This window comes from Vidua chalybeata, chromosome 1 (assembly GCF_026979565.1).
Source record: "Vidua chalybeata isolate OUT-0048 chromosome 1, bVidCha1 merged haplotype, whole genome shotgun sequence".
In the NCBI taxonomy this organism is placed as follows: domain Eukaryota; kingdom Metazoa; phylum Chordata; class Aves; order Passeriformes; family Viduidae; genus Vidua; species Vidua chalybeata.
In genome coordinates this window covers 147,476,880-147,502,433 of record NC_071530.1, presented here as the reverse complement: position 1 = coordinate 147,502,433, position 25,554 = coordinate 147,476,880, and the positions used below count along the sequence as shown (strand labels likewise).

At 38.5% G+C, this 25,554-nt stretch overlaps 1 protein-coding gene across 4 annotated transcripts in view; it reads left to right on the top strand.

Annotated features, from left to right (window-relative positions):
• Positions 1 to 25,554, top strand: part of FAM135B (family with sequence similarity 135 member B) — a 249,498-nt gene that overhangs the window by 188,081 nt on the left and 35,863 nt on the right. For all 4 annotated transcript variants that reach the window (XM_053958011.1, XM_053958037.1, XM_053958020.1 and 1 more), the window contains 3 exons: positions 751 to 821; positions 2,707 to 2,880; positions 12,405 to 12,531. In XM_053958011.1, the coding sequence (XP_053813986.1) occupies positions 751 to 821; positions 2,707 to 2,880; positions 12,405 to 12,531 (372 nt within the window). The remainder of the gene's footprint in view (positions 1 to 750; positions 822 to 2,706; positions 2,881 to 12,404; positions 12,532 to 25,554) is intronic.

Genomic DNA, 25,554 nt, shown 5'->3' with positions numbered 1-25,554 from the left:
TTTGGTGAGCAGAATCCTGCCTCATGTAGACACACTCAGCCATGCAACAAGTTAAACTTCTGTTTTAGTTTTAAAAACAACCAGGGCCTTTGAGTTCTGGAAAGGAAATGGTCGACATGAGAATCAATGACAAACTACCTCCATGAATCTGCTAGGGGCCTGAAAGAGTGACCGTAGGGCAGGAAAGCCTTGGTTTGCTGAGACATAAACTCAAAGATCAATGATAAATGATCAGAAATTTCCAGAATTATTTGAGCTATTTCTGAATGTTTTAAGCTGTAAACTTTGAAATTTATATTAGTTACAGGTAGGTAACCACATGGATTTGTGGCTGTTTCTCATCCAGGAAAACCTGGTCCTTGCTGTCTTTCTGATAAGATAACCCAAATAAAGGCTCACTCAGTGAGGGAGAGCAGCCTCAGAAATGCTCTTCTGGCTCTTGGTGTGCAAGAGCAAGGATCCAACAAATGCAGAGCTTGATGTTGTCTGGTTCCTCTTGTCTGGAGTGATTTTTTTGACACGCCATGGCACCTGGTGGCAGATAACATCTCTGACTGCTCTGGTTCCCTCTGACTCCTTCAGCAATTACCTTGACTCACTGTCACATTTGCTTCGTTCTGCCTCTGTGCTGCCATGCTGCTGTTGCTGGGTGGTTTTGCCTTTGCTCTTATCAGACAAACCCACCCACCTTTGCCTTGTGTGTTGTAGGTGCCAACTTACAAAGGTAACCTTGTCTCTCTCTTTTTGCAGGTGGAAGATGCATTGAATGAGGCAGATTTTCAGCTCAAGCTGGACCTGCACTTTACTGATAGTGACCAACAGTAAGTGCTGGTTTAAAGCTCAGTTGGTAATGTGTGGGTCTGTTCAACTGGAAAATTACTTTGATGAAATGAGTCCTTTTAAAAAAAGGAGAGCTTTGATAAGGCTTCCATTTGCCTTAGAGTTGAAGTTTTCCTGTTTATTCTCTCTGTATTTGAAGTGTGTATCTCATATTCCTGCATAAAGGGAGAACATTGTTTTCTCCTTCAAGTGTAAGGTTTTAAGTGTTAGTCTATCTCTGCTGCTGTTAAAGGGAATATCATCATTGACCTCCATGTGGTCAGGGTCTGTGACTCAGGAATGCATTTATCTCAGGAGGCAATGAAGTATTTTCTGGCTGAAGACAGGAGTTATGAACATGCTAAGCACTTTTCTTCTATTTAGAAAATAGCCTCTACATTTTAGGAGGAATTAGTCTTCCTATTGAATTTGATTTCTTCTGACTGAATTTGATTCTGTAATCTTAGATGAAGTGGGAGTAGCATCCCTTCCTGAGACATAACAGGAAGTGTGATCCCAGATGTTTTTGAGCCTCACTGAATCAGGGAAAAGGGTTCCAGTGACTTGAGTAGCATTTATGGGGAGTGGGAGGGAATGCAGAGAAAGCATCTGAGCTGTATTTCATGCTGAGACTGTCCCCATGGGATTTTGTTCATACCTACAGAGCACACAAACAAATTTCAAGAACATGTTTCTGTTATCTTCAAGATACAAAAAGAGAAAACTTGTTCTTTCAGGCAGGGGGGACTTGACTATCAGTCAAGTGATATAGGTCTTGAAGAGATAAAAAACAAACATTAAGTTACAGCCAAAAATAAAAAGAACTGAAACATTTAGGTAATAGAATTGTGCTCTAACCCCTACACCTGATTTCTTTTATTACCTGAAAGATTAATGTAATTTACTATAAACAAAGTAGTGATTTTCAGAAAATTATATTTTGCAAATATCATTGAAACATTTCTTGGAACTAACCATGCACCACTCAGCCATTTATTCCTAGGTTTTCTTAGCTCTGGGAAACAATTGGCTTCAGAAGTGTCTTTAATACCTTAAAATAATTCTTCTTTAGAAGTTTCACTTGCATTGGGAGGATCTGTTTAGTCATGCTCCAGGTTTACAGCTCGGTCTCCTGTCCTGTAGATGACTCAGATGTCATGTGGTTGACTGCACACTAGGATGGTTATTCTGGAATAGTTATAAACAAAATTTAAAGTCTTGACATTTATTTACTGGAAAAAAAAGAAACACAAAAACCAACCCAAAACCCAGAGAAGCTAATCCAACTTGTACAGTTTCTCTGCAGTTACTTCAATTTCTCTTTTGAATTTTGGCCTCTTCCAAAAAGTTTTTTTCAGATCGACAAACTGCAAAGGTACTCTGAATATTTTCAGCTGTGTCTGACACAGGACTGCTTCTAACTCTCACAGATTGCCTGAGCTGATTGTTCTTACAAGAAAAACACAGCAGTGTGGTGTCCCATCTATGAACACTCAAATAAACTGAACAGTTTGCTAAATGCATTTGCTTCTGCTATTTAGATCTTGATGTGCCAACAAGTGCATATCTGGACATCAAGGGCAATCACCAGGGAAAACCAGAATTGTGTCACATCTGTTCTTCTTTTATACTGTATGTTCATATATAACTCTGCATATGTTCTTTATGTTTTTGTATTTCTATTTATGTTAATTATATCTACATTAGTATTAATATTTATGTTTGGCACGAGCACAGCACAAGATGCTCTTCAGTTACGTTAACACTTACGAAGCTGGGGAGTGATAAAGTTTCACCTCAAGCCGTCTCTGTCTGCTGCCTGTAGCACGTTACAGGCTGTGCCAGCTCAGCCTTTCACTGACCCCTGTAAACCCCTTTCCCTTGCAGGCTGAGGGATGTGCCAGCCATCCCCATGATCAGCAGCCGCACTCTGTGTCTGCACTTCCACCCCCGCAGAGGGCTGCACCACCACGTTCCTGTCATGTTCGACTATTTCCACCTGTCCGTGGTCTCCGTCACCGTGCACGCGTCCCTCGTGGCTCTGCATCAGCCTCTGATCAGGTAATGGGCACATGATGTCAGTGGGAAGGCAGAGGAGCTTCCTCTGCTGAGTTCTCTCATGCAGTTTGCTCATTGGATGGGAGAAGCAGAGAGGATAATTTATTTGAATGTTTTTGGTCCTGGGCTGAGAGTCTGGAGATTGGGGTTTAGAACTAAACTCTGACACAGGCCTCTTCCCTTGGTAAGACACTGGGGGTCTGGTCAAAAAATAAAATTTTGGGAAAGAGAATTTGGATTAGTCTTGATCTCTATTCCCCATCTGTAATGAGGAAAGTGCAAACTGTGTTTTCCTTGGCTGTTTTTCCTCTTTATTCTAGAAGTAACTAAAAGCATTTACATTTTTCCTCTCTGATGATTTGTAAAGCATTCAGGACAGCTGGACTCATCCACGGCCTCTGTGCATGAGCATAATTCATAAAGTGGTTAGGAGGAGGTACGCAGGAGTCAGTGCTGGCTAAGGCTCCACTGGATTTTCCTTTACAGCATCAGCTGGATTGACTGTGCAGCACTATAATACCAGCTGCCATGGGGTCTAGGGGTGGTTTATGTTATCTGATTCAGAGTGACAAGAAAATAATTCAGAACTCCTTCAAGTAAAACAGGTCTAGAGGTCAATATCCTTCAATATTTAGAGCAGGTGAAGGGAAGCAAAGGTTTTTCTGGCAATTTACTTAGAGCCCAATCTTGTCAGCACATGAGATAGAGAAGGCTGGAAGGGAGGGAACTCCTTTGGTTTTGAAGCAAAATGCAGCATTCAGATTTGTTCAGCTTCCCTTAACTCCAGCAAGGTCTTTCTTCTGAAATTAACAAGAGATCTAAATTTTGTCCAGTATTGTGCAAAGAGCATGGTGTGAGAAAGGAAAGACAAATCTGTAGAGTTTGTTTTCCTCAGGTTTTGTGTTTTGACCTAATACTTCTTTGCTTCAGTTCTCCATAGTGTAAAGGCATTGCTTGAACATGATGCCACAGAATGAATTGGAATTTTAAGAGGTTGAGCCTGAGGTTGTGAGAAGTTGAGAAGTTGTGGATGCCCTATCCCTGATACTGTTCAAGGTCAAATTGGATGGGGCTTTGAGCAACCTGGTCTAGTGGAAGGTATCCCTGCCCATGGCAGGAAGGTTGAAATGAGATAACCTTTAAGGTCTCTTCCAAACCAAACCATTCTAAGGCAGAATGATTCTGTGAGGCATGACAGGGATGTGTCTCATATCAGCAGATCAGTGACATATCTGTGTTCTACTGATGTGATACAGGTAACTGCTGTATCTCTGATTTTCTATGTGTCGACTTTTTAAACAGTGAATTGGATTCTAACAGACTACTTCTAACCAGATAGTTTTGATCAGATAATTTGCTCATTGTTCTACTACAGGAAAGGATGAAAGAACAATAGCTTAAGAGGCTTAATGACTGTTTTCAGTTCTGTGTTATCCTCTAATGAATGGGGTTGCACAGCCTTGTTACTGCTATTAGGCATAAATCACATGATGAGCAACTGTTCCATAGTCAGATTATTATAGCTTTTAAAATATAATTTTGTGGACATTTGTGAAGTATACAATGTATTTACTTAATGTGTTGGAATGAAGATTTTTGGCAACACTATATACAGTCTCACTTGCTTAAGCCCATGAAATCATTTTAAAATGTGATAGTGAGGATTTATCTTCTTCTTGATAAATATTCCAAACCCGAAGAGTTTTTATATCATGCGTTCAAGTATAATCAAGTATAAATCAGGATGAAGACAGTAATGTAAAATAAATGGCACTTCCAAGCACTCTAAAACAAAACCAGCCAATTAAATCTTATTTGGGTTTCCCACAGCTCAGAACTTTCCTTTTTATCATTTATCATTGGAGTCTATTAGGAGCATAAAAAAGTTAAGTATACCATCAGATTTTTTTTTTCATAACAATAACACCTGAATGACTATAGAGTCTTTTTTTTTTTGTCACATTATAGAAAAAAAAAAAAAAAAAACCACAAACAAACAAAAAAAAAAAAACAACCAAAAAAAAACCAAAAAAAAAAAAAAAAAAAACAAAAACAACAAACCCAAATCATACAATCACAGAATGGATTGGGTTGGAAGGGACCTTAAAGATCAGTTAGTTCCAGCCCTCCTGACATGGGCAGGGACACCTCCCACTAGATCAGTCTGTCCAAAGCCCCATCCAGGCTGGTCTTGAACACATCCAAGGATGTGTTCATAATTACATTATGAAGGAAAAAAATATCTATGCAGTGTTTCACTGTGGTTTCATTTGCTACCTTGAACTGCCCCATCATGGTACATACCTTGTGTGTATATGCACATTGCTCCTACACATATCTGTAGACCCTTATGTAAAATTGCAACACTTCTAGGCCTACCCTGAAAATGTAAATAAAATTACATAAATGTAAATAAAATCACATAAATTTACATAAAAATATATAAAATTGAAATTCACTGCTGTATTAAAGTTTTCCTGCAACACCACTTTGCCTGAAGCACATCTATCAGCTCATACATGCCCTGTGGACTCAGCTTTTCATATTTTGTCGGCTCTGATGACAAATTAGATACTCTTGTTCAAGTTCTTCCATGTTGTTTGTGTTTAAAGAGGAAAACCAGCAAGACCAATCAGGCCTTTCCCTTCAGGGTAATGTACACTCACAAACAGCTCCTGCTGGGGAAACCTTTCCAGGGTGCCTCCATTACCTCCTGCTTCTTTGACAAGTGAACATTTTGATATTGATGTTTGTCCTGGTTAAAAATTCTGATATAATAAATATTACATTAGGTTTGAGATTTTGAAGCCCTCACCTTTTACCAACCTGAGAATGAGTGAAATTCACATGTCTGGGATCCTTTGCAGGCTTCTGGGTGGAAATTTTGTCATTCAGCTTTTCTAAAAAGTGTAACACAGCTTTCTGATAGAATCCAAGTTCATGGCAACTGCTAATGGCTTTATGGATTTACTGAGAAAGTGAGAGGCTGAGTAGGAAGGTGGTGAGGCAGACTTTGAGTGAACTCATCTCCAGCTTTGTTAGCACAGAATCACAGAATGGTTTGGGTTGGAAGGTACCTTAAATATGTCTGCACTGAGTGCTTTGGGCACCTGCAGATCATGGAGTAGCATTTCAGACTTTTAGAATGTGGGAGAAATAGAGCAGAACCCACAGTTGGACTTGGATGCCACATCCTAACATGACACAAGTGGCAGTTCTCTTTGGAAAGTTGAGGGCTTGCCTCTGACAACCTCATTTTACCCAGGGTGACAGGAGATGAGCACTGTGAGTCTGTGAAAAGATAACAAAAAAAAAAAAAAGGGAATAATGTTAGAGCTTGAGACTGCTCCCCTGCTGGGACACTGGCCTCCATAAACAGCCTAAATACCTTCCATTCTCCTACCTAAGATCCAGAGGCTATATGTGAGCAGACACTTGTAAGAGGAAGGTGAGGAGGAGGAGGAGGGGTGGGGACTTTGGACTCAAGTTTTCTCATTTGTATGGATGAGTGTGGTTTCTGGCCCGAGGCACTGACTTCTCCCTTAGCTCCCTGTCACTAGCCAGGGCTGTAAGTGCAGCCAGTGCTCATTAGCCCAGCTGCAGCTGTTAGGAAAGACACTTTGCTCCAGCATAACTTAGACTTCAAGAAATATTTCTGATTTTTTTCCCCAAGGAAAACGTGTTGGGTCTGTGGTGCAGAGGTCTGCTTAGTCTCAAGCATGCTGCAAGCACAATGCCTTACTTACACTGGACTCAGGAAGCAAACACAAGAAACATGGTTCATTAATTCTAGAGAGCTCTTCACTGCTTCTCAAAAAATAAAAACATGAAAAAATAAAAACCCAAACCACCAAGGAAATTTTAAAAAGCCAGTCTTGAAATCACTGCAGATAAGGAGATCCTTTACCATGGGCAGCTGACAAACCTGTTTCCTTTTGCTTACACATGAAAGGGGTTTATTTTCCCCAGTTTTCTGGATTCTCCTCAACTTTCTATTCCTTTCCCCAATTCCATACATAAGTTTATGTGAAAAAACAAAGTAAGCTTTCAGGATTTTACTTGTTAACATTGAATTCTTAAATGCTCATCTCCAAATCACTGTTGAAAAACAAGAAATCTTGGTGCAATCTGAGATGGGGAAATAATATATTATAAATTTTGTTGGTAGAGCAACCAAGACACAGATAATCAGTTTTTCAGTGCCTTTACATTGTTCTTTCTGGAAGAGGAAACAGAATCAGAGGGACACAGCGTATTTAAATATTGCCAATCTAGCCCTGATCTAGTTCTCTTCTTCACTTCACTGAGAAATTAGGCCACCCTAGCCCTTCTTGAGCAATTTTATCTCACCTAAATTTGTTTACTGCCAGGCATCCTCCTGTTCCTCAAAAGCAAACTGATCCATCTCTAAAAGACACACACACTTTGCTGCCTCGTGTACCTTGAATCTGGGTGCAGATTATGCAGGTCCATTTTCCCACAGCAGGAAGTGTTGCTGACTCCTACCTATGGGCAGCTTGTGTCTGAAACTACACAAATATGGGGACTAAAGTTCTTCACTTATTTCCCATCTCCACCCTGTTTGCAAATAAATTAACCTGTAGAAGGAAAATGGAATTTTTATATAGTAACGAAATATTCCTTCCATAATATGTTAGAAGAATACTGGTTTATTTTCCAGTTTTATTTTCCCCTAAGAACTCATCTATAATAACTGGATGATTTTTGCTTTGAATTTTCTTTTATTTGGTAGTTTGTTCCATATCTGCAAAGATAGACCTCCACTTTGGCATGCCATTCTCCGTGCTACCAGCTGAGAAATCACATAAGAAAAACATGACAATTTCTGAGTCAAATTTAAAAAGAAAAATCCCACTCAAAAGTAAATTAAATATCACCACATGGCTTTATCTGCTTTCAAGTTTTATAGCAACTAAGGTTAAGTTCAGGACAAATAAGCCAGCATTTTCCAGCAGTCAAAATCACGAAAGATTTCAAACCAGATTCCCCCTTGACTCTGTTTGGTATCTAAGGAGACATATGTATTTTCATTAAAATTTAATTTTAATAAACCTTATCACTTTTACCCAAAAAGCTCAGAACATTTTATGGTCACCGACTGTAACCTTAGTAAAACTTCTTGGGTAAGAGAGGACCATGTCTAGAGGGACACAATCCGTAAACATCCACAGATTATTCTTTAAAAAAAATAACAGATCACCCATGTACCCTATGGTCATCTGCCAGTAGGAATTTCCCAAAAGCTTTATTAAAGTTTTGAGTTAAAACAATGAGGGAAATTAGTGTTGTCACTACAATTTTCCTGATCTGTGGGAGAAGGCAGTTACTGGTGAAATGCAAACACATGGTACTGGGGACTGTGAGGGTTTAATTCTGAGTTACGCTATTTCTATGGGACTGACTTATATTTTCAATTTTTAAAGCAGTAATATTTTATGTGTAAGGGACTGAGATATAAAGAAGTGATTTCTCTAAGGATTTGGCCTAAATGGGATACAAGTTCATTTCTTGGATTTCCAATTATGGTTTACTCACAAGATTGTAATTTCTTGACATTAGAAATGTGATGATTGTGTGTGTATGGAGGTTGGTTTTGTTTGGTTTTTTTTTTTACAGTTTGATAATTTCATATCGTGCAATATAGTTTTTTTTTTTTTCAAGCAAGAATCAGATCCTAATTTTATCCCCATTCTACTAAAAACTTCTCTTCATAAAAAAAAAAATTGTTTTACAAAAAAAACCCAAAGCAACTAAACCCTTCCCTGCTACAAAAAGAAAGACCCAAAACCCCAAACAAAACTAAAAATGAAAGAAAAGTATTTCTTTTTTGGGCAGGTGAATCTGAAAGAGTGCATGGTTTTCTATTAAACTACCCTAAAGTAATTTTTCTGATTTGATTCAATAACACATCTGAACTAACATTTATCAAGACCATTCAATTTCATATGCTAGGAAACTGTCATTTCATTTATATGTAAGATAATTGTCCACAGAAGAGAAAAAAACAGGGAATTATGATTTAATATTTTGTGCTACACAAGAATTTAATGTTGCCACATTGAATTCTGCAATAGCAAGTTCAAAAGAACTAAAAAGTTCAGCACTTATTACAACAAGCAATTAATTCCCAAAGATGTTACAGAGGCCAAAAGTATAAATCACTAAGTCATGGACACAAATTCATAGAAGGTAAGCATGACTGCTGGAAATAATTGCTTGAATATAACCTTGGAGTCAGAAAGGTCTTAAATTTTGATCACTGGATCTTGCAGGCTGTAACGAAGGAAAAAAAATGGACTTTTCAAGGCAGTTTACTGTACTGTGTGTCCACAGATGACTGCTGTAATAATTGGGAGAGTCCTTTGAAGGATAAGGGCATAAAATAATAGAATTATAGAATGGTTTGGGTTGGAAGGGACCTTAAACATCATTTCGTTCCCTGCTATGGGCAGGGACTTCTTCCACTGGACCAGGTTGCTCAGGGCCCAATCCAACCTGGCCTTAAAAATTTCCAGGAAAGGGGCATCTACAAATTCTCTTGGTAACCTGTGCCAGGGCCTCACCACTCATGGTCTCTTGGATAAGGTCACCAAAGAGCAGCTCAAAAAGAAGCCATAAAACATTTTACTGAAAATATTAATAGTTCTGCACACACTTTAATCCTCTTGGGCACACACATGTTACCTCTTTTGACCGTTTTTTATCCTGACTCCAATTAAAAGCTGAGGTTATCATACTGGATAAGGATCTAAATGTTGATATTAAATCAGTGCTATTAGATAGATAGTCCAAATGGACACATAAGTAACCAAGGTTCATGATTCATAGAAATAAGCATGTTTGCAGAAATAATTTTAAGAAATAAATACAGCAAAAAAATAATTCATGTAGCAAATGAACCTGTTATTGCTAATAAAAATTTTCTTCCATCATAATGTACTTCAGACAACATTAGAGGGACTCAGCAGTTTGTAAGCCTTCCACTTAAACTTTCCCTCAGCAGACTGATGATGTTTTGGCATGTTTCCCAAAAAAGGTTTTTGTTTTACAGTGCTATGTGAAATCAATTTCCATAAAACCAACAGATTTAAAACCCTTCTCTGCTGTAAAAGCAAATGATAAATAAAAAAGGCATTAAAAAGTGCTCTTCTTTCCCTTTAAACCTTTGAAAGCTTTGCTCATATTCAAATGAGGAGTTTTTCATATGCACAGAACATTTGTTTAAGCTTCTCTCTCTGATACCACAGCAATCATTTTTTATTTTGGTTTCTTGAGCCTTTCCAGCAGACCACAGCAAACAACATTGTTCAATAACAGCTGAAATTTTTCAGAGCAGTATATAGCTCTTGTCTGTTGGAAACAGCTTTATTTATTTTTTTATTTATTTATTGCTTTTATCTTAAATGATGCATGTAGAAAATACATGGTAATACTTCATACTGCTTAAAAGCAACCAGCTGGAAATTGCTTTGATCACATAAATTAAAATATACATAAGCAAGAATAGATATTTGCTGATTTGTTCTATCCCATCCTCCTTCTCGTGGAATGACCTTTTTGCCAGTATTTATCTATAACAAGCAGCAGTTTTTTTCTACAGACAAGACAGGGATTTGTGTTTAACCTTCTGAAACTGGTCCAATTTGTAATTTTGCTTGAGATTCTTTTTCCAGGGTTGCAAAACTGTTTCACACCAGAACCTCACCTTTTATATGGCTATTGACAATTTTTTGTTTGTTTTTATCTTTAATATAAATCCTTCCAGAGTTCAAGAAGCATTTGGGCAATGCTCTTGGGTACATGGTGTGATTCTTGGGGCTGCCCTGTGCAGGGTTAAGAGTTGGACTTTGGTGATATTTGTGGATCCTTTCCATCTCAGGATGTTCTGTGATTCCATGATTCTCTGTTTTCTGTGTGTTTCTGTACAGCACTCAGCACTTTCATCTATCCTTAAAAACTGAATCTGGTGTAGATATCAGTTCATTAATTTTATCTGAGCTGATGTGGCCATGGGATATACATCTACATAGATGAATAACCTCGGATTGGAAAGGCATTGCAGCAGGAGCGGCACTTTCCTGTGGCTTCTAGTTCTGGCATATTATGCTTTTAAGATGTTTTTTGTGCTCTCCATCCTGGAAGTTTTTATTCTTTCAAGACCAGGTCTCCTGGGTACAGTGGAATTTGGGATGCTTGGATGGGCATCAGATACCTGTGGATGGTGATCCCAGTCTGGTAGCTGTAGCACAAAGCCAGTGGCACTGCCTCTGCACTTGGTACAAATAGAAAATGTGTTTTCTCTTTTTCTGTTCAGTTCATTATTTCAGTTCCACCTTTGCCTGCATGTTTTTTAAGAACCCTTCTGGCACTTTAGCAATCACAGTTGGTAGTTTGACTCATTGCATTCCCCACAAGTAGACTGATTTCCCTCTTGAAATCTTGATGTAGTTTGTGTACAGCATGTGTTATCAGAGGGACTAACAGTATGGTTATCTCATCTCCAGATGTTGATGAGATAGTCATCCAGCTTCCCTTTACAGTCCACAATTAAAATTAAATACTTGGAGGGTAAAATTCCTCTGATCTGTTTGATATCACTGCTTCAGCAAGAGATGACTCATGCTAGAAATGCCAATTTCTCTCCAATGAATATAAAGGCAGCCCACATCATTAACTGGGGTGTAAGTACTGCTCACATTAAACCAAAGTACGAGCCCTGACTGTGCATCAATACTCTGGTGGGCTTGATGCTGAGTAAACTCCTAACAGGTTATTCCACCCTTAATGGGTTCTTGGTCTTCAATAGCAAATGTACAAATATAGCCAGAAGGGAGCACTGACCATAATAGTCAGCACTGAGAATAAAACAACTTACATTCTGTCAGCTTTTTGAGGAAGAATTTGGATAACAGTGAAATCACATTGCACCCATAAAAAAGAAATGTACTTTTTTGGCTGAAGTCTTATCCTTTTGGTGCTGAAAGCTAATGCCATGAGAGAGTGAGAAGTGGCAACAGAACTTCTGATCTGTAAGTTTGGGATGAATTAGAAAAGATATTGGTAGTTAGGAGATCATGCACAACTCAAAGAAGAAGGGTGATGTGGTTAAAGCCAGAGAGAAAGATGTTGCATCCATGCAAGCTGATGAGAGGTTGCATAAGAATGTGATCCATGTGGGTAGATGGAAAGGTTGTGTTGGTGAGATGCTATACTAGAAAAAGATCTGTAAGAAAGCAGAGAAAGGAGTGAGTTAAAGATAACAGTCAAACCACTCACCTGAATGCCTAGCAAACAAACTTCATTCACATTACTTGAGCTAGTGCACACTGGACAATGATCATTTTCAAGGAAAACATGAATTTACAGCGCAACTTGAAATAACAAAAGCAAAACTCACCAAAATTGTAAATAATTTCTAAGCAAGGAAATAATACTGGGACAACAATGGTTCTTCTCTAACAATGCTCCTCTGATTACTTTTTTCCTCTCAATTTTTCTCCTTGTAGTTTTGCTCGTCCAGGGAAAGGTTCATGGCTTGGTAAAGGCAACCTGGAGGCGGGACCAGACCAGTCCAGTATGTCATTAGAAAATCTAGTGTTTGGAGCTGGCTACTGCAAACCCACTTCTTCAGAGGTAAGGAGGATGAGGAATGATGTCTTCAATTCCATCACACTGAGCATCCACATTGTCTGTGGAGAACATGTCATGGTTTTATATTTCCTGTAGAGGGATTTTTTGGAAGAGCAACACTTCAAACATTTCTGCATTAACCACGTGGCACTTGGCTACACAATTCCTGGGTGTTCAGCCCCCACCTGCATGGACCATTTCATGGTTCAAGATGTATGGATATGCCCCCCATGGACAGTGACACTTTTAAGACAGGATTCACCTGGCCAGGTGTCTGCTGTCAGGTGAAATTAGTTGTTCAAGAAAAGGTCCTGGCTTTCACTTCTTGTCTATGACAGCCAGAGGATATGAGTCATTATTAAGGATGTTGTGAAAGAAGGTTTTGTGTCCAGAGTATTGTGTCTCTTGGTGACGGGGTGTTACACACAATGCAGGTCCTACAGTTAGCATTGTTTTAAAATGATCAGTTGATTTTTTGCTGATCTTTATTCTAATTTATTTTTTATGGTTTTTTTTAATGGTAGCTTTTTTTCTTTTTCTTTTTTTTTTTTTTTGTCAAAAATGTTTCCTCAGCCCTAGAAACTCACCCCAGAATATTGCAACCGTTAACCTCTTAAGAAACCTTGATTCAAGGCTTCTGATTAACATGCTGCCCTCAGCTTCCCTCAACCTTTTCTGTCAAAGTTTTTCTGTATAAATATTAAAAATATGCAAGCCTAGAGCACTTGGTGCAGAGGAACTACCAGGGAATTAACGAGGGCTGAGAGAATGTTTGGCCTGAGGCTGCTTCCCAAACATTGGGTCAGTGTATGCTTTTGGCAAACAAACTGACCTCAACCTCTGCCTCTCTGGTAGACAGTCACATCATAGGCATTTAAATAACTATTTGTTTTTTTTAGACCAATATCATCACTCATTAGAGAGAGTCTTCTTTGGAGAGTGGTGCCTATTTTCATTATCCTCTGGACAAGTCTCTGTTGAAATAAGAGAAATGGAAAGCTCTCAACTCCCATTTTTGCTTTTAGTCTCCAAGGAAAAGTGTTGGTCTGTTGTAATTAGAAAGAAAAACTTATTTCCTTCCCAGTTTTCTTCCTTAGCTGGAAACTCCATCTTCTACCTATCTCTGTAGACCAATTTTTTTTTAATGGCAGGATAATTCTGAGTTGATCTTAACTGGAAGCCAGGTGCTCACCACGCCATTTTATCATTCCCCTCCTCAACAGGACAGGGTGCAATAGAGAAAAATTGTGGGTAAAGATAAAGTCAGTTTAATGAAGCAAAATCAAGGCCATGTGCAGAAGTAAAGGAAAACAAAAGATTCATTCTCTCCTTCCCATCAGCAGGTGATGTCCAGTCACTTCCTGGGAAGTGGGGCTTCAGGGTGTGAAGCAGTTTCTCTGGAACACAAACATTATAACAGTGAATGCTCCCCCTTCTCCTCTTTTTCCTCAGCTTTTATTGCTCAGCACACATCCTATGGTATGGAATATCCCTTTGACCAGTTTGGGCCAGCTGGCCTGGCTGTGTCCCCTCCCAGGATCTTGGCCATTCCCAATCTGCTGATGGGGGAATGTTGGAGACAGTGCTGGTGCTGGTGTTTGATGCCTTGTGAAGTCTGACCTAGAACAGAGACCAAACAGAGTTAAAGAATAAAGTAGGTATTTATTAAAAGGGCTCCATGGATACACCTTGGGCAGCACAAGAGCCCAGCCAGGGCTACACCCAAGATGAACCAAAATGGTCACAAAATGCACACAGGGACTCTCACTTCTATAAGTTCTGGTCCATTAGCATGTTGGAGTTAATTGTCCAGTTACAGCTTTAGCCCATGAAGTCCCATCCTTCTTGTTTTTCTCTCTCCAGTCCATGTTGTTTGTGCTCTTGGGCCTGAGATTTGGAACATTTGTCTTTGGTCCCCAGCTAGAGAAAGAATTGTTTTGTCTACCTGCTCTGTGAAGAGAGCTTACTACACACTGAAGCAGTACAGAGTCTGAAAAATATAAAAGCTAAAACCTGAGGCATCATGCTCAGCAGGAGCCAAAACACTGCAGTGCCACCAACACCTCTGCAGCCACCAATGCCCAGCACAGCACTGGGAGGGCTGCCATGGAGAACGTTAACTCCATCCCAGTCAGAGCCAATACAATTGTTATTATCCTAGCAGATGAACTATGAAATACCAAAAGGAAATTGCTCTACCAAGAATTGGCTTTAGCACCAGAATGCCACATACCAACCATCATAAATGTAATGCTGTACAGTCCACATGGCCAGATGTGCATTTGCTTAGCTTCAGAAACCTCCATAAGTCATGACATCTGTTCTTGAGCTGAGTCTTTTAATTTAATAGACCGTGATGGCCTTTTTGCCTATGCATGATGCATGATAATGAGCAAAAGCTATTTTCTCTTGGCTTAGCATAAAAAAAAATAAAATTCAGAGCTAGAAAAGAAACTGTTGTGGGGCTAGACCTAACTCCAAGCAAAGGCCATGTGACTGACTGCTGGTTTATATGGAAGTTTATATCAGACTGTAAGGGATTGAAGGAAGAGGAGCAATATTAGTTCTTACCATGCTGTAGTACTTGGCACTGGGTCAAGTTTTCTTCCCTTTAAAAACTTGTAGATATGATTCCAGGTTGTCTGAATGTATTTGTTAAACTTCAATTAGTTTGGAGAATTTTGCATCACTGCCAGTGGGCACGAGAATGGATTCTACCCTTTTCATGAAGTAAAAAGCCCCAAAACCTGCAGACCTCTCTGATTGCTTTATGTATGTTTTTGTTTGGACCTTCCCTACTGCATGTCTGAATTAGTAACTGTGAATACCAGAACTCAAAATATGCCACACATATTTCTGTTTGTAAACTATTCTGAGTTGATGCAACTGGCTAAATCTAGGGTGAAACATTGAATAGATCTGATCTTCTAAGGCTGACAAAACTTCACTGAGAGGCAGGACAAGGGAAAATCAATTTTATAGGGAAGTTGGTTAGTTTCTTTTTATGTCATAAAATGCTATGGAACATTTAGTGTTGGTCTACCCTGGTTTTAATTTGTTTAGCTCTATGTTCATCTCCTTCTGCTTTTCATGTGCATTTTTGTGTTTTCCTTGATCTAAGAATCTCCAGGCTTAAGCTCTTAAAATGCATCTCCTGGGCAAGTGCCTTCTGTTTAGTATCTTTTCTAGGGAACCAAATCTGATTATTCAGTTTACTGTAAGACTGCAAACAGTCAAGACTTTCTTTATTTTAGCCTTAGTTATTTTCAGTAAACCAAAAAGAGCTCCTTTTTCCCCTGACAGCTGCAGATTGATTATTTTTCCAGAATACTTTACCAGAATACTCCTGAATTCCAGTGTAGGAACTCTAAGTCATTCCTATTGCACCCTTTTCCCCAGGTCTAGGCATAAAACCCCAGGAAAGGTATAGTTTTTGTTGTCTGAAACCTTATTACCTCCACAATTTATTCAGTTTCATGGATTTGGTATAAATTCTACAAATTCAAAAAGCAGACTGGATTACAAAAATAAATTTTGTTCTCACTAATGTCATCATATCCAGTAGATGGATTAGTGGCATGGTGTTTTGTGTTTATGTTGCAAGGTTTTTGGTACCAGAGGGGAATGGGAGGCTTCTGTGAGAGGAAAGAAGAACCTTCCTCCACATAAAATAAAGACAATTCACCACTCATGGTTCAGAAAAGATTTGAACACAGTAGAGTAGTGGCTGGATTTACAGTAGTCTTAAACCCCCAGGAAAGCCAGAAATTGGCTGAATTATGAGGTTAAAACTGCCAAGTTATGTTTTCCAGATATCACTTGAATACAAAGTAGAAGACTCTTACCTTGGTATACCCTACATAGGTCATACTTTCCATTTGCCCTCTTTTTTCCTGATAGGATTTGGCTGCATCAGAGAGCTAATGCTCATTTTAGGCCCACAGGTTGACTGTGGAAGTGCTCATCTAGTTTATGTCACTGATTTGCTTTTTCCTCACTGAAAAGGCAATTGACTGCCTTAATTTTTAAAGGTAGTCTGCATCTGTCAATCTTCTTCCACTTCTTCTTTCCACTTCCTGACCTGATCTTCTGCATTTGGGCTGCTGAGGTGCCACTGCTTAATGACAGATCCTGAAGGCTTCTTGTTCTGCATTTCTGACTTCTCACTGTGGAGACAAATTAAATGCCAGCAGCTTTGGATTGCACATGTGCATTTTCCCTGAATCTCACCAAATGACTTCTGGACATCACTGACACTTTCCTCATCTCCTGGCTTAGTAGAGTATTTATAATAATTAATTCTATTTAAACTTAGGAGATTTTTTAAAAGTCTTTCTCTCTCTTCCCATTCCCCTACCTAGCAAACAGGGATTTTCCTTTTCTCATTTCCTCCCTCTCTAATATTTTCTCTATACCCATACTACACTCTTCCCTTCAAGCACAATTAAGACAACAAAGATATTTGAAAGAAGATTTTTTGGTTGTCAGATAAATATTAAGGAAGACAATTTTGTGGTCAACAGACTAGAGGAGAATAATCTACTAAATAATAAAGTCTATGAAATTATAAGAAGTGCTAGAACTTCTTATAATAACTTCTTGAGTTATTTTCAGACCATAACCTATGCTCACAGGGAATATATATCACTGTAGATATGTGTTCAAAATAGGATCATATCCACTGCAGTCTTGGGAGATGCCAGTGGGGTGAAACAGCTTCATGAACCATGTGTGACTGGTGTCCCTTTGAGGAACCTGAATTCCCCTTTGTGTCTGCTAAATTGCTTTTCTGTGTGAGGAAGTTCAAGGGGTTGTTTTGGATGTTACAAGGTCTGTGTCTCAACTCCACACTGACTCACTCTTTCAGGTGATCTCAACTGCCCTAAGAGCTGGATACTTGAAAATTTCAGCAGCTCTATTTATCTACAATAAAATAAACTATTCCTTGCAGATCTGCAAATTGAATGGTCACTTAACACTTCAGGATTTCTGTGCCTTACCCAGTAGCATTAACCTCTTCTCTATTCACTGTTGTCAGGCTGGTTTAATGTCGTTGTAATATTGTGCATCACATGCCTGCTGTGTTATAATCAAGTTGAATCAATGGCATACTGGGGATTATTAATAAACTGTACTCACAGTAATCTTATTTTCATTTGGCTAGCACTTGCACTGCAGATAAATTGACTTCTAAGTAATCAGATTGATTAATCATATGATTTGTCATTAATAAGGTACTGGTGTTTGATGAGAAGTGTTCTTCTTTCATCTAGCATTGATGTAGCAATCCCAAAAGACATGAGGTTTATGCCTGGCATAACACAAGAACCAGGAGTGTCATTCAAATAAAATTTGTTGATGATAAATGTTCTTTTCCACAGACAGTTTGCTAATATTGTCATCTTTTCAGCAACATATGCAAAATCTGAGTCGTTCTAGCCTAGCAAAAAAACATTATTCAAACCCACATTTTTATGTCTCATAGCAGTCATCTGTGGTTTAGTTTTTTTTTTTTTTTTTTCTCTGTATTTATGGCTCTTTGGCCAAATAGTTAACTTTTTCAGCTCTTGAAGTAGGAAAACTCTGAGATTATCTCAGTTCATTGAAACACAGGGCTAATAACCCCAAGGTTGTGGGTTTGATCCCTGTCCAGGCCATTCACTTAAAAGTTCAGCTTGATGATCCTTGTAGGTCCCTTCCAACTCAGAATATTCTTTGATTCTGTAGTGATTGTGCATCAGAGAGGAGCCCAAATAGGATCTATTGTGAGAATTGTAATATGTAATATAATTCTGTGGTTCTAAGACTGCTGATACACATTATTGGGGTTTTTAAAATAAATTTTTTAAAAATCCCAGTATTTAAAATAGTTTTTACTTATAATTGCTTAATGTGTTCCTGTTTACATTAGTTTACATTAGAATTTCATCTAGAATTGTTAATTTTACATGGAAATGCATTTAGTTTTCATCTCAGACTTCTCTGCTGGGGTGTGAGTATTTAACAGCAAACACTTCTTTCGTGTTAGAATGCATTTGTAATGGGTTTTAAAGGTTTTAAAAGATTCCTTGGGTGTCTTGCTGATGCAAATGGTGATTAGCTGTCATTGGGACTCCAGCAGATGTCCAACACAAAATTATTCTGAAATACTAAGACAGCTGATATACTGCTCTTTATAAGGTAAAATGACAAGTATCTTTAATGAGTATGTTCAAGGCACCATTTGTGATAATTACTGATGAAACCTTTAATCTTTGGTTGCCTGAAGATAAATGGCTGATCTCTGGAAAGAGCAAAATTATTTACTAGCTGTAGCAAAAAATATGTAGCTAATAATGTGACAATAACTGGTTTCTTTAATCACTGGCATATTTCTTTTCTGTGGTTCTTGCTTTCTGATCCGACGCATGCAGCGTATAGCAAAGCAATGATCTGCATTTTTATCGAGTTCAAAACTGAGATTAATTTCTGTTTGGGCCTGAAACATGGTGTTAAAATAGCCTTGCAATCTTTTTGCTATGAGCGTTCAATGAAATTGTCATGAAATCAACTGGAGATTCTTGTGAGGGTGATGGTGACTTGTTCTGGAGAAAATCCTTGGGAATTTCTCATATTGGACTGATAATTTATTCCTTTTGTGAAGCAATAGAATTTTCATAGAAAGTTTCTCTTTTCATATGTATTTTTTTGCTGTTTTTCTGCATTGTTTATATATTGGAAATAATCAGATTGCTGCATTCTCCTTCCAAATCTCACCTAGACTTACATAACTGAAAGGATTTGTATTATGGCTAATTTAGAGAGTTGTGAGTAGTGTGGCAAAAGGCAGACTAAGCACGGAGGACTTATTTCTCTTTCACAGCTACTATTGCTGTTACATATTGAAGAATTCATTTGGCTTCCCTCACCACAATTTCTCACTTTTTCTGAATCCATTTATGGGGTTTGCACAGTCATTCACTTGGCTGACACTCTTTCAATTCAAGATTTTCCTTTCTGGAGATTTCATCATTGAATCTTCAGGAATTTTATAGGAAGGGGCTTGTGCAATACCTTTTTTTTTGTCTTTCTTCCCCAAAGTAAAGTGCAGGAGCAGTGGGAACAGACTTTTTACTCCTCACTTCAGGAACCGGACTTGGCTGCTCTCTGACTTTTGAAAGAATCTTTTATTATTCACTTTTTCTTTCTTCTCAGTATTTTCCCAGTGCTACCTTGCTTAAAAATCATACTCATATGCCCTAAGGAACACTAATCCTTAGCTCCTAAGGACCAATAGTTCTCACTGACAGATGATGAGAGAGTTCCTGAAGGGAGACCAAATCAGCTCTCACAGCCTCTGAGCTGATGGCCTTTCCAGGGTGAGCCAAGATGGCAACAACAGCACAGTGGAGATCCATCATCTGAAAGCCAACCCTTTGCTATTGGTAAGTGTCCCAGACAGCAGCTCAGGGACTGGAGAATAAGAAAAGCGATTCCCTCTTTTTCCAACCACTTTGGCTTGTTTTGTGGAAACAAATCTTCAAGTGACAGCAGAAGCTGACACCTCTGTTCACAGCTATCACGTCAGTCGTAGTGACCCAAGAAACAGCTTCACAGCTGATAAGAATTATAAGTTTTGGTGCAGTGCTAGGCAGGAACACTTAGAAGTGCAGTCCCTGCAACAACAGTTTGTGCAAAACCAACTGACCCCACTCAAATGGTCTAATATTTTCTCCAAGGATCAGACAAAATTCGACAATGTGACAATCAGAAAAGAATGGGCTAAGAGAAAGAGATGGGTCAGTGAATTATGATTCTCAAAAGCACTGCCAGACAAAGGTGAATTGCATGAGGCAAAACTTTAGCAAACAAAGCTTTTTTTTTTTTTTTTTTTTTTTTTTTTTTTTGTAGCTTTATGGCAAAATAAGAATATCTTCAGGACAAGAGTAACTTCTGAAGATGACTTAATCACATATCCAGATCTGTACTCAAGTGTTGGGATGAGTGTCAAAAAGAAAAGAAATTTGGATCAAAATTAGTTAATGCTTCAAGGAAGCTCTTTGCATAGCCAGGAAAAGAATGTGAATATTCATGCAGTTACACACATGGGTACTTGGGTCTAAAGGCTTATTTAGGGTAAGCCAGACACAGTCAGAGGCAAATGAGCTTACACTAGTTTTCTGACTGGCATAAACCTTGAGAAATCAAGCTTCTAGTCAGCCTAGTTTTACCACAGTATTTACTTCAACTGTTCCCAGCTTCACAGTATAGTATTTGAATAGGGTCTGATGGATTGCTAATATCTGTGCCCTCAGTCCCTGCACTATCCCAGGTTAGCTGGGTGTGTCGTGAAACATGAAGGAGCTGCAGTATCATTTGTGTATTGCCTCTGGTTCAGATAAGATAAGGCCAAGACAGGTAGGCCTTTATTCATCCCTTTCTTCCTTGTCTTCTTCATAGACTCGTAGAATGGTTTGGATTGGAAGAACCTTTAAACATCATCAAATAGTCCAAACCCCCTGCAATGAGCAGGGTCATCATCAAATAGAACAGATTGCTCAGAGCCAATCAAACCTGGCCTTGAATGTTTCCAGGGATGGGACATTTACAAGGTCTCTGGGCAATCTGGCCCAGTGTCTCAGCACTCTCATCACAAGATATCTAGTCTAAATCTACCCTCTTTTAGTTTCAAAACATTATCCCTTGTCCTATCTCAACACGCCCTGCTATAAAGTCTGTCCCCATATTTCTTATAAGTTGCCCTTAAGTGTTGAAAGGCTGCTATAAGGTCTCCCAAGATATTCCCAAATTCTTTCTGTGGGTAGGATAAAACCATAAACTTGAAGGCACCATATATCTAGTCTTTGATGACCCAAGGCAAAAGTCATTGCCATCTGACAGGTTTTTGTTAGGCCTAGATGCAATCTGCAATGTCTCTGCTGGAATTAGGCCTTCCTGGCATTGGCAGACAGAGTTGGCTGATGAGAAGTAAGGGTGAAAGGCTGAGCAGGACAGTGGGACACCCCCAAGGCAGTGTTCAATAGCATTCATGTGGGTGGTAAAACTCTGGTTCTGCTGTATACATTGTGTTTCTTTTGTAAACAAACACAGTTCAACTCACCAGAGCTGCCAATCAGTCTCTTTCTCCACTACTGAACTCATTAGAAGTATTTTATTTAACACCATAAAATTATGGCCTACAGAATAAATGGTAAGCTGCTCATAGCTCATGAAATTTGATTGTCTTTGAGTGTAAATTACTTGAGGGCTGGTATATGTACTATGCATAATACAGGAGGTATCTATGGGGCTATGAAAATGAACCTGTGAAGACATAATATTTATGCAAATTTATACAGTTCCAGCTATTCAAAAGTTCCCTATTTTGTTGCAGTAAATTATATCATATCAATGTAATTGCCTTAAAGTAACATACCCAGGAAATATTCTGATTAGCCATTATTTCTGTTTTAGTGTTAGAACAGAAATTGTAGATTTCTGCAGTGATAAAAAGGACTGTATATTATTTTATCATTGGCTTTTCCATTCGATGTATGTTTGCATGCATGTGAAAGACCTATAAATGATTCATTGCCTGAGAGTGTCATAAGTGAAGACTTCAGGAATGTGGCATAATCACAGGATTAGACACTGAGCTGTTTCCTGGCAGCAAAAGGCATAGAAACCACATCCCCCACATCAAAGAAACAGCACCTGGGCCAAAGAGGAACAATTTTTGTGCAGAGCAATTTTTTGCAAGAAGAAAAGTGCCTTTAATCTGGGCTGTAAATTATTTTTTTTCTGAGTGTGATCTGAAATAAAATAATAAAATAATATTAATAAAATAAAATAATATTCATTTAAAAACAGGGTTTGAAACATTTCTAAAAGAAAGATCTAATGGATCTCATTGGGTCACTTTGAAAACTTCAATTATCAGACATCATGAATGCTGAGTGATGGGACTCTGAGCCTCAGAATTATCTTCAGCAAAATAAGTAGGGAAGTAATGAAAACTGTTTTGACTTGGTTTTACAACAGACCTTGAAGTATGTTCTCACAACAGATCTTCTGTTGATTTTTTTTCACGATACACTAATGGGCAAGATTCAGGTAACCTGAAAAATGGCACTTTCAGACCCAATAAAAGGTTTCTTTTTCTCCCCATTTCTGTAGACCATAAGAGAGCTGGTATAACACATTGCCAGGAGGTGCTTCTGTGAATTTTGTAGGATTTGACACAATTGTGCAAAATGACAGCACTGACATAGCCCTTGTTCTGAAAGGATGGGAACTGTGAGGGCTGTGATATAAACCAATATTTGCGTAGTTTGAGGAAGACTTTTGCTGGAAGGCATTCAATTTCTGAAGCTGTCAGGGCTTAGGCTTTTATTTTGTTCTCTTTGTTTACCTCTGTCTCTGTGAGTATCAAATTCTTGACTGTGATTGCTGGCAAGACACAAGACTTGTTGGACTTCTCTTCTGATCTGATTTGACAAAGACTATAGAAGTCAAAATCTTTTACTCATCTCTTTGGGGAAAGATGGAAGTCAATCATGAGCCAAGTAGAAAGTCTTGGATATGCAGGAGCATTTGTAAATAATAATAAAAAATAACAGTCCTATCAACAGAGACATGATTTCTTTCCACTTGCATATGAATCATAGGAACCTACTTGATAACACTTGTGGCTGTGTAACAGGCTGAAGGAAACAATAAAACAAAAACTGCCTTTGACAAAATGTCAAACTGCTTAAAAACTGAACTCATAAAGGTTGAAGTAATTTTTCACTGTCAAAAGATGGTTAAATATTTCCTCTTTAGCCATTGTTTGACATTATTGCTAATGTTTATATTTGCTAAGATGAGGAAAAGATTAGAAATAGTGTTGTGATTGTTTTATTTTTTATCTCCATTTGTGAAGATAAAGGTAATTAACCAGCATGCAGTAATTGCTCCAATTATAGAGATTTCAACAGTGAATTCTGGGCAAAGCTCTCAATAAATAGATTTGGGTGGGCATGGTTGGCACTGTATCTCTTCCCTCCTATGAGAGTCTGTGTGATCAAGAACCAAAATAACCTACTAGGAACTTATTTTCAGATTGTACCTATAATTTCAGAAGCCAAGCCAGTGGTAGCAAAATGACAGGGTTCAGTGATCTTGGCCACCTGCTGTAGTAGCCTGGAAAGCAAACAGTGCAATTCATAAACATCCTGCTAAAAGGCACTCATGTCTATACCCTTGTTATTAAAATAATTCACAATTCTTCTTAGTTTCTTGAAGGCACCATGCCATATTGTGATGTATGTCCCCCACGACTAATACCAGTGAGTGTTGATAAAAGCAATGGCTCAGCCTGTTAGACTGATGTGGAATATAGTCAAGTAGACTTTTTTTTTTTTATAATTTATAAGGCCTCTTTGAATTTTAGGTTTCCCAAGAAAAGGAAGTATATCCTATTTCTTATTGTATTTATATGATGCTTGAATTGTGGCCCTCAGATTTTGCTTGTGGCAGCATCTAGCTCATAAACACCTCTTCTACAAAATGTAAACAGGAAATGAGGAAACTCATCACCTCATCTAAGCGAGACAATTTTTATCATCTCTTTAGTATCCTGTCTGCACTTTTGTTGTGTCTGGTTCTTTATATATTCTTTTCTTTGGACTGGAGGATCCCTGGCTTTGCCTTTGACTCTTCTACACAAATGATGCTCCAGTGTTTGAAGTAAGCAATGCTTCCTCCATACACAGACATATTTGTAGCTGAGAATAGCTTTAAGAGAGTAACAGGATGTGAAGTTTTTAGGTTTTTAGACTTAAAATGGCAGCTTTTGTGCCTCATATGCTCAAGGTCTTCACGCAACTCAAGCACAGTTTGTTGGGAAATTGCAAGTAGCCCCAGATAAGTTTTCATTGGCATGACCTTCTGAATAAACAGAGCAAGAGTGATTGCAATAGGGACATTTCATTACTGAGACTGTTCAGTGTATCCTGTGCTTAGGGGCAGGATATCAGTCAGGAGAATCCTAACCAGTCTGACTTCAGTGATAATACTGTTCTTTAAAAATAGAACTCATCAAATATTTGATCTCTTTGATATTTAATTTTGAGGCAGTTCCTGTCAGCATTTTGGAAAGGTAAAAAATGACCCAAATTTCAGAAAGCCCAAATGGAACATCAATGCACAAGTGCAGTGAGACTTGGGCTATTTCTAGAATCTGACTGACCTGCAGACAGTGCAGTGTCAGCCTGGTTCTCCTCCTATACCCTGTAGCCCACTGACATGCCATTTTGCTAGCAAGAAAGAAGCCCCAGACTCTGTGGTCAGAGACAGGAAGAGTGGTGTGACTGCTGAGTTGAGTCCAGCACCTCCATGGGAAGCTGTGAAATAGGCATATACTATAAAAGGTTGGAATATATTTTCCATATGAACATCCTCTCTGCATCCTAATGCTTACTGCTCCCTACGTTAAATAATTGCTATGGCATCCTGTGCTATGTTACATGATCAGCACGTGTCAATTTATCTAAATTCACAGTGTACAGGTGAGTTTAAGGTATGATTTATTTTGTATTTGTAGCTCATTATAAGGTTGTAAAAGGTTTGTCGTGGTGCTTAAGTGGCAGGTCTTGAAATGTGAAGTCACAAGGACTAGATAGCTTGCAATCACTAAAGAAAATGTCTTTGAAAAAAAAAGAGAAAACCAAAAGAAGGGTGTTTCATTTCACTTTGAAGAAGGAAATACTTGTTTCTAAGTTGACTTAACACGTTTCTTTTTTTTTTTCCTGTGTGGGCAGTGAGCTGTAAAATCAATTATTCCTGTAGCTCTTGTCATTCGTGAACAGAGATCCAAGCCTGAAGTCACTTTCTCTCTGTCAGTGACTGTCAGTACATAATAGAGCCTGGCATTTGTAAATAGGAAACTGCAGTCCTTGTTGTTGCTTTTATTACATAAAAAGCATGTCAGAGTGACCATTTGCTTTGTGTCTGTGCTTCAGAAGGCAACACAGAGCCAAGTAGTTTGGTACATCCAGTTTGATA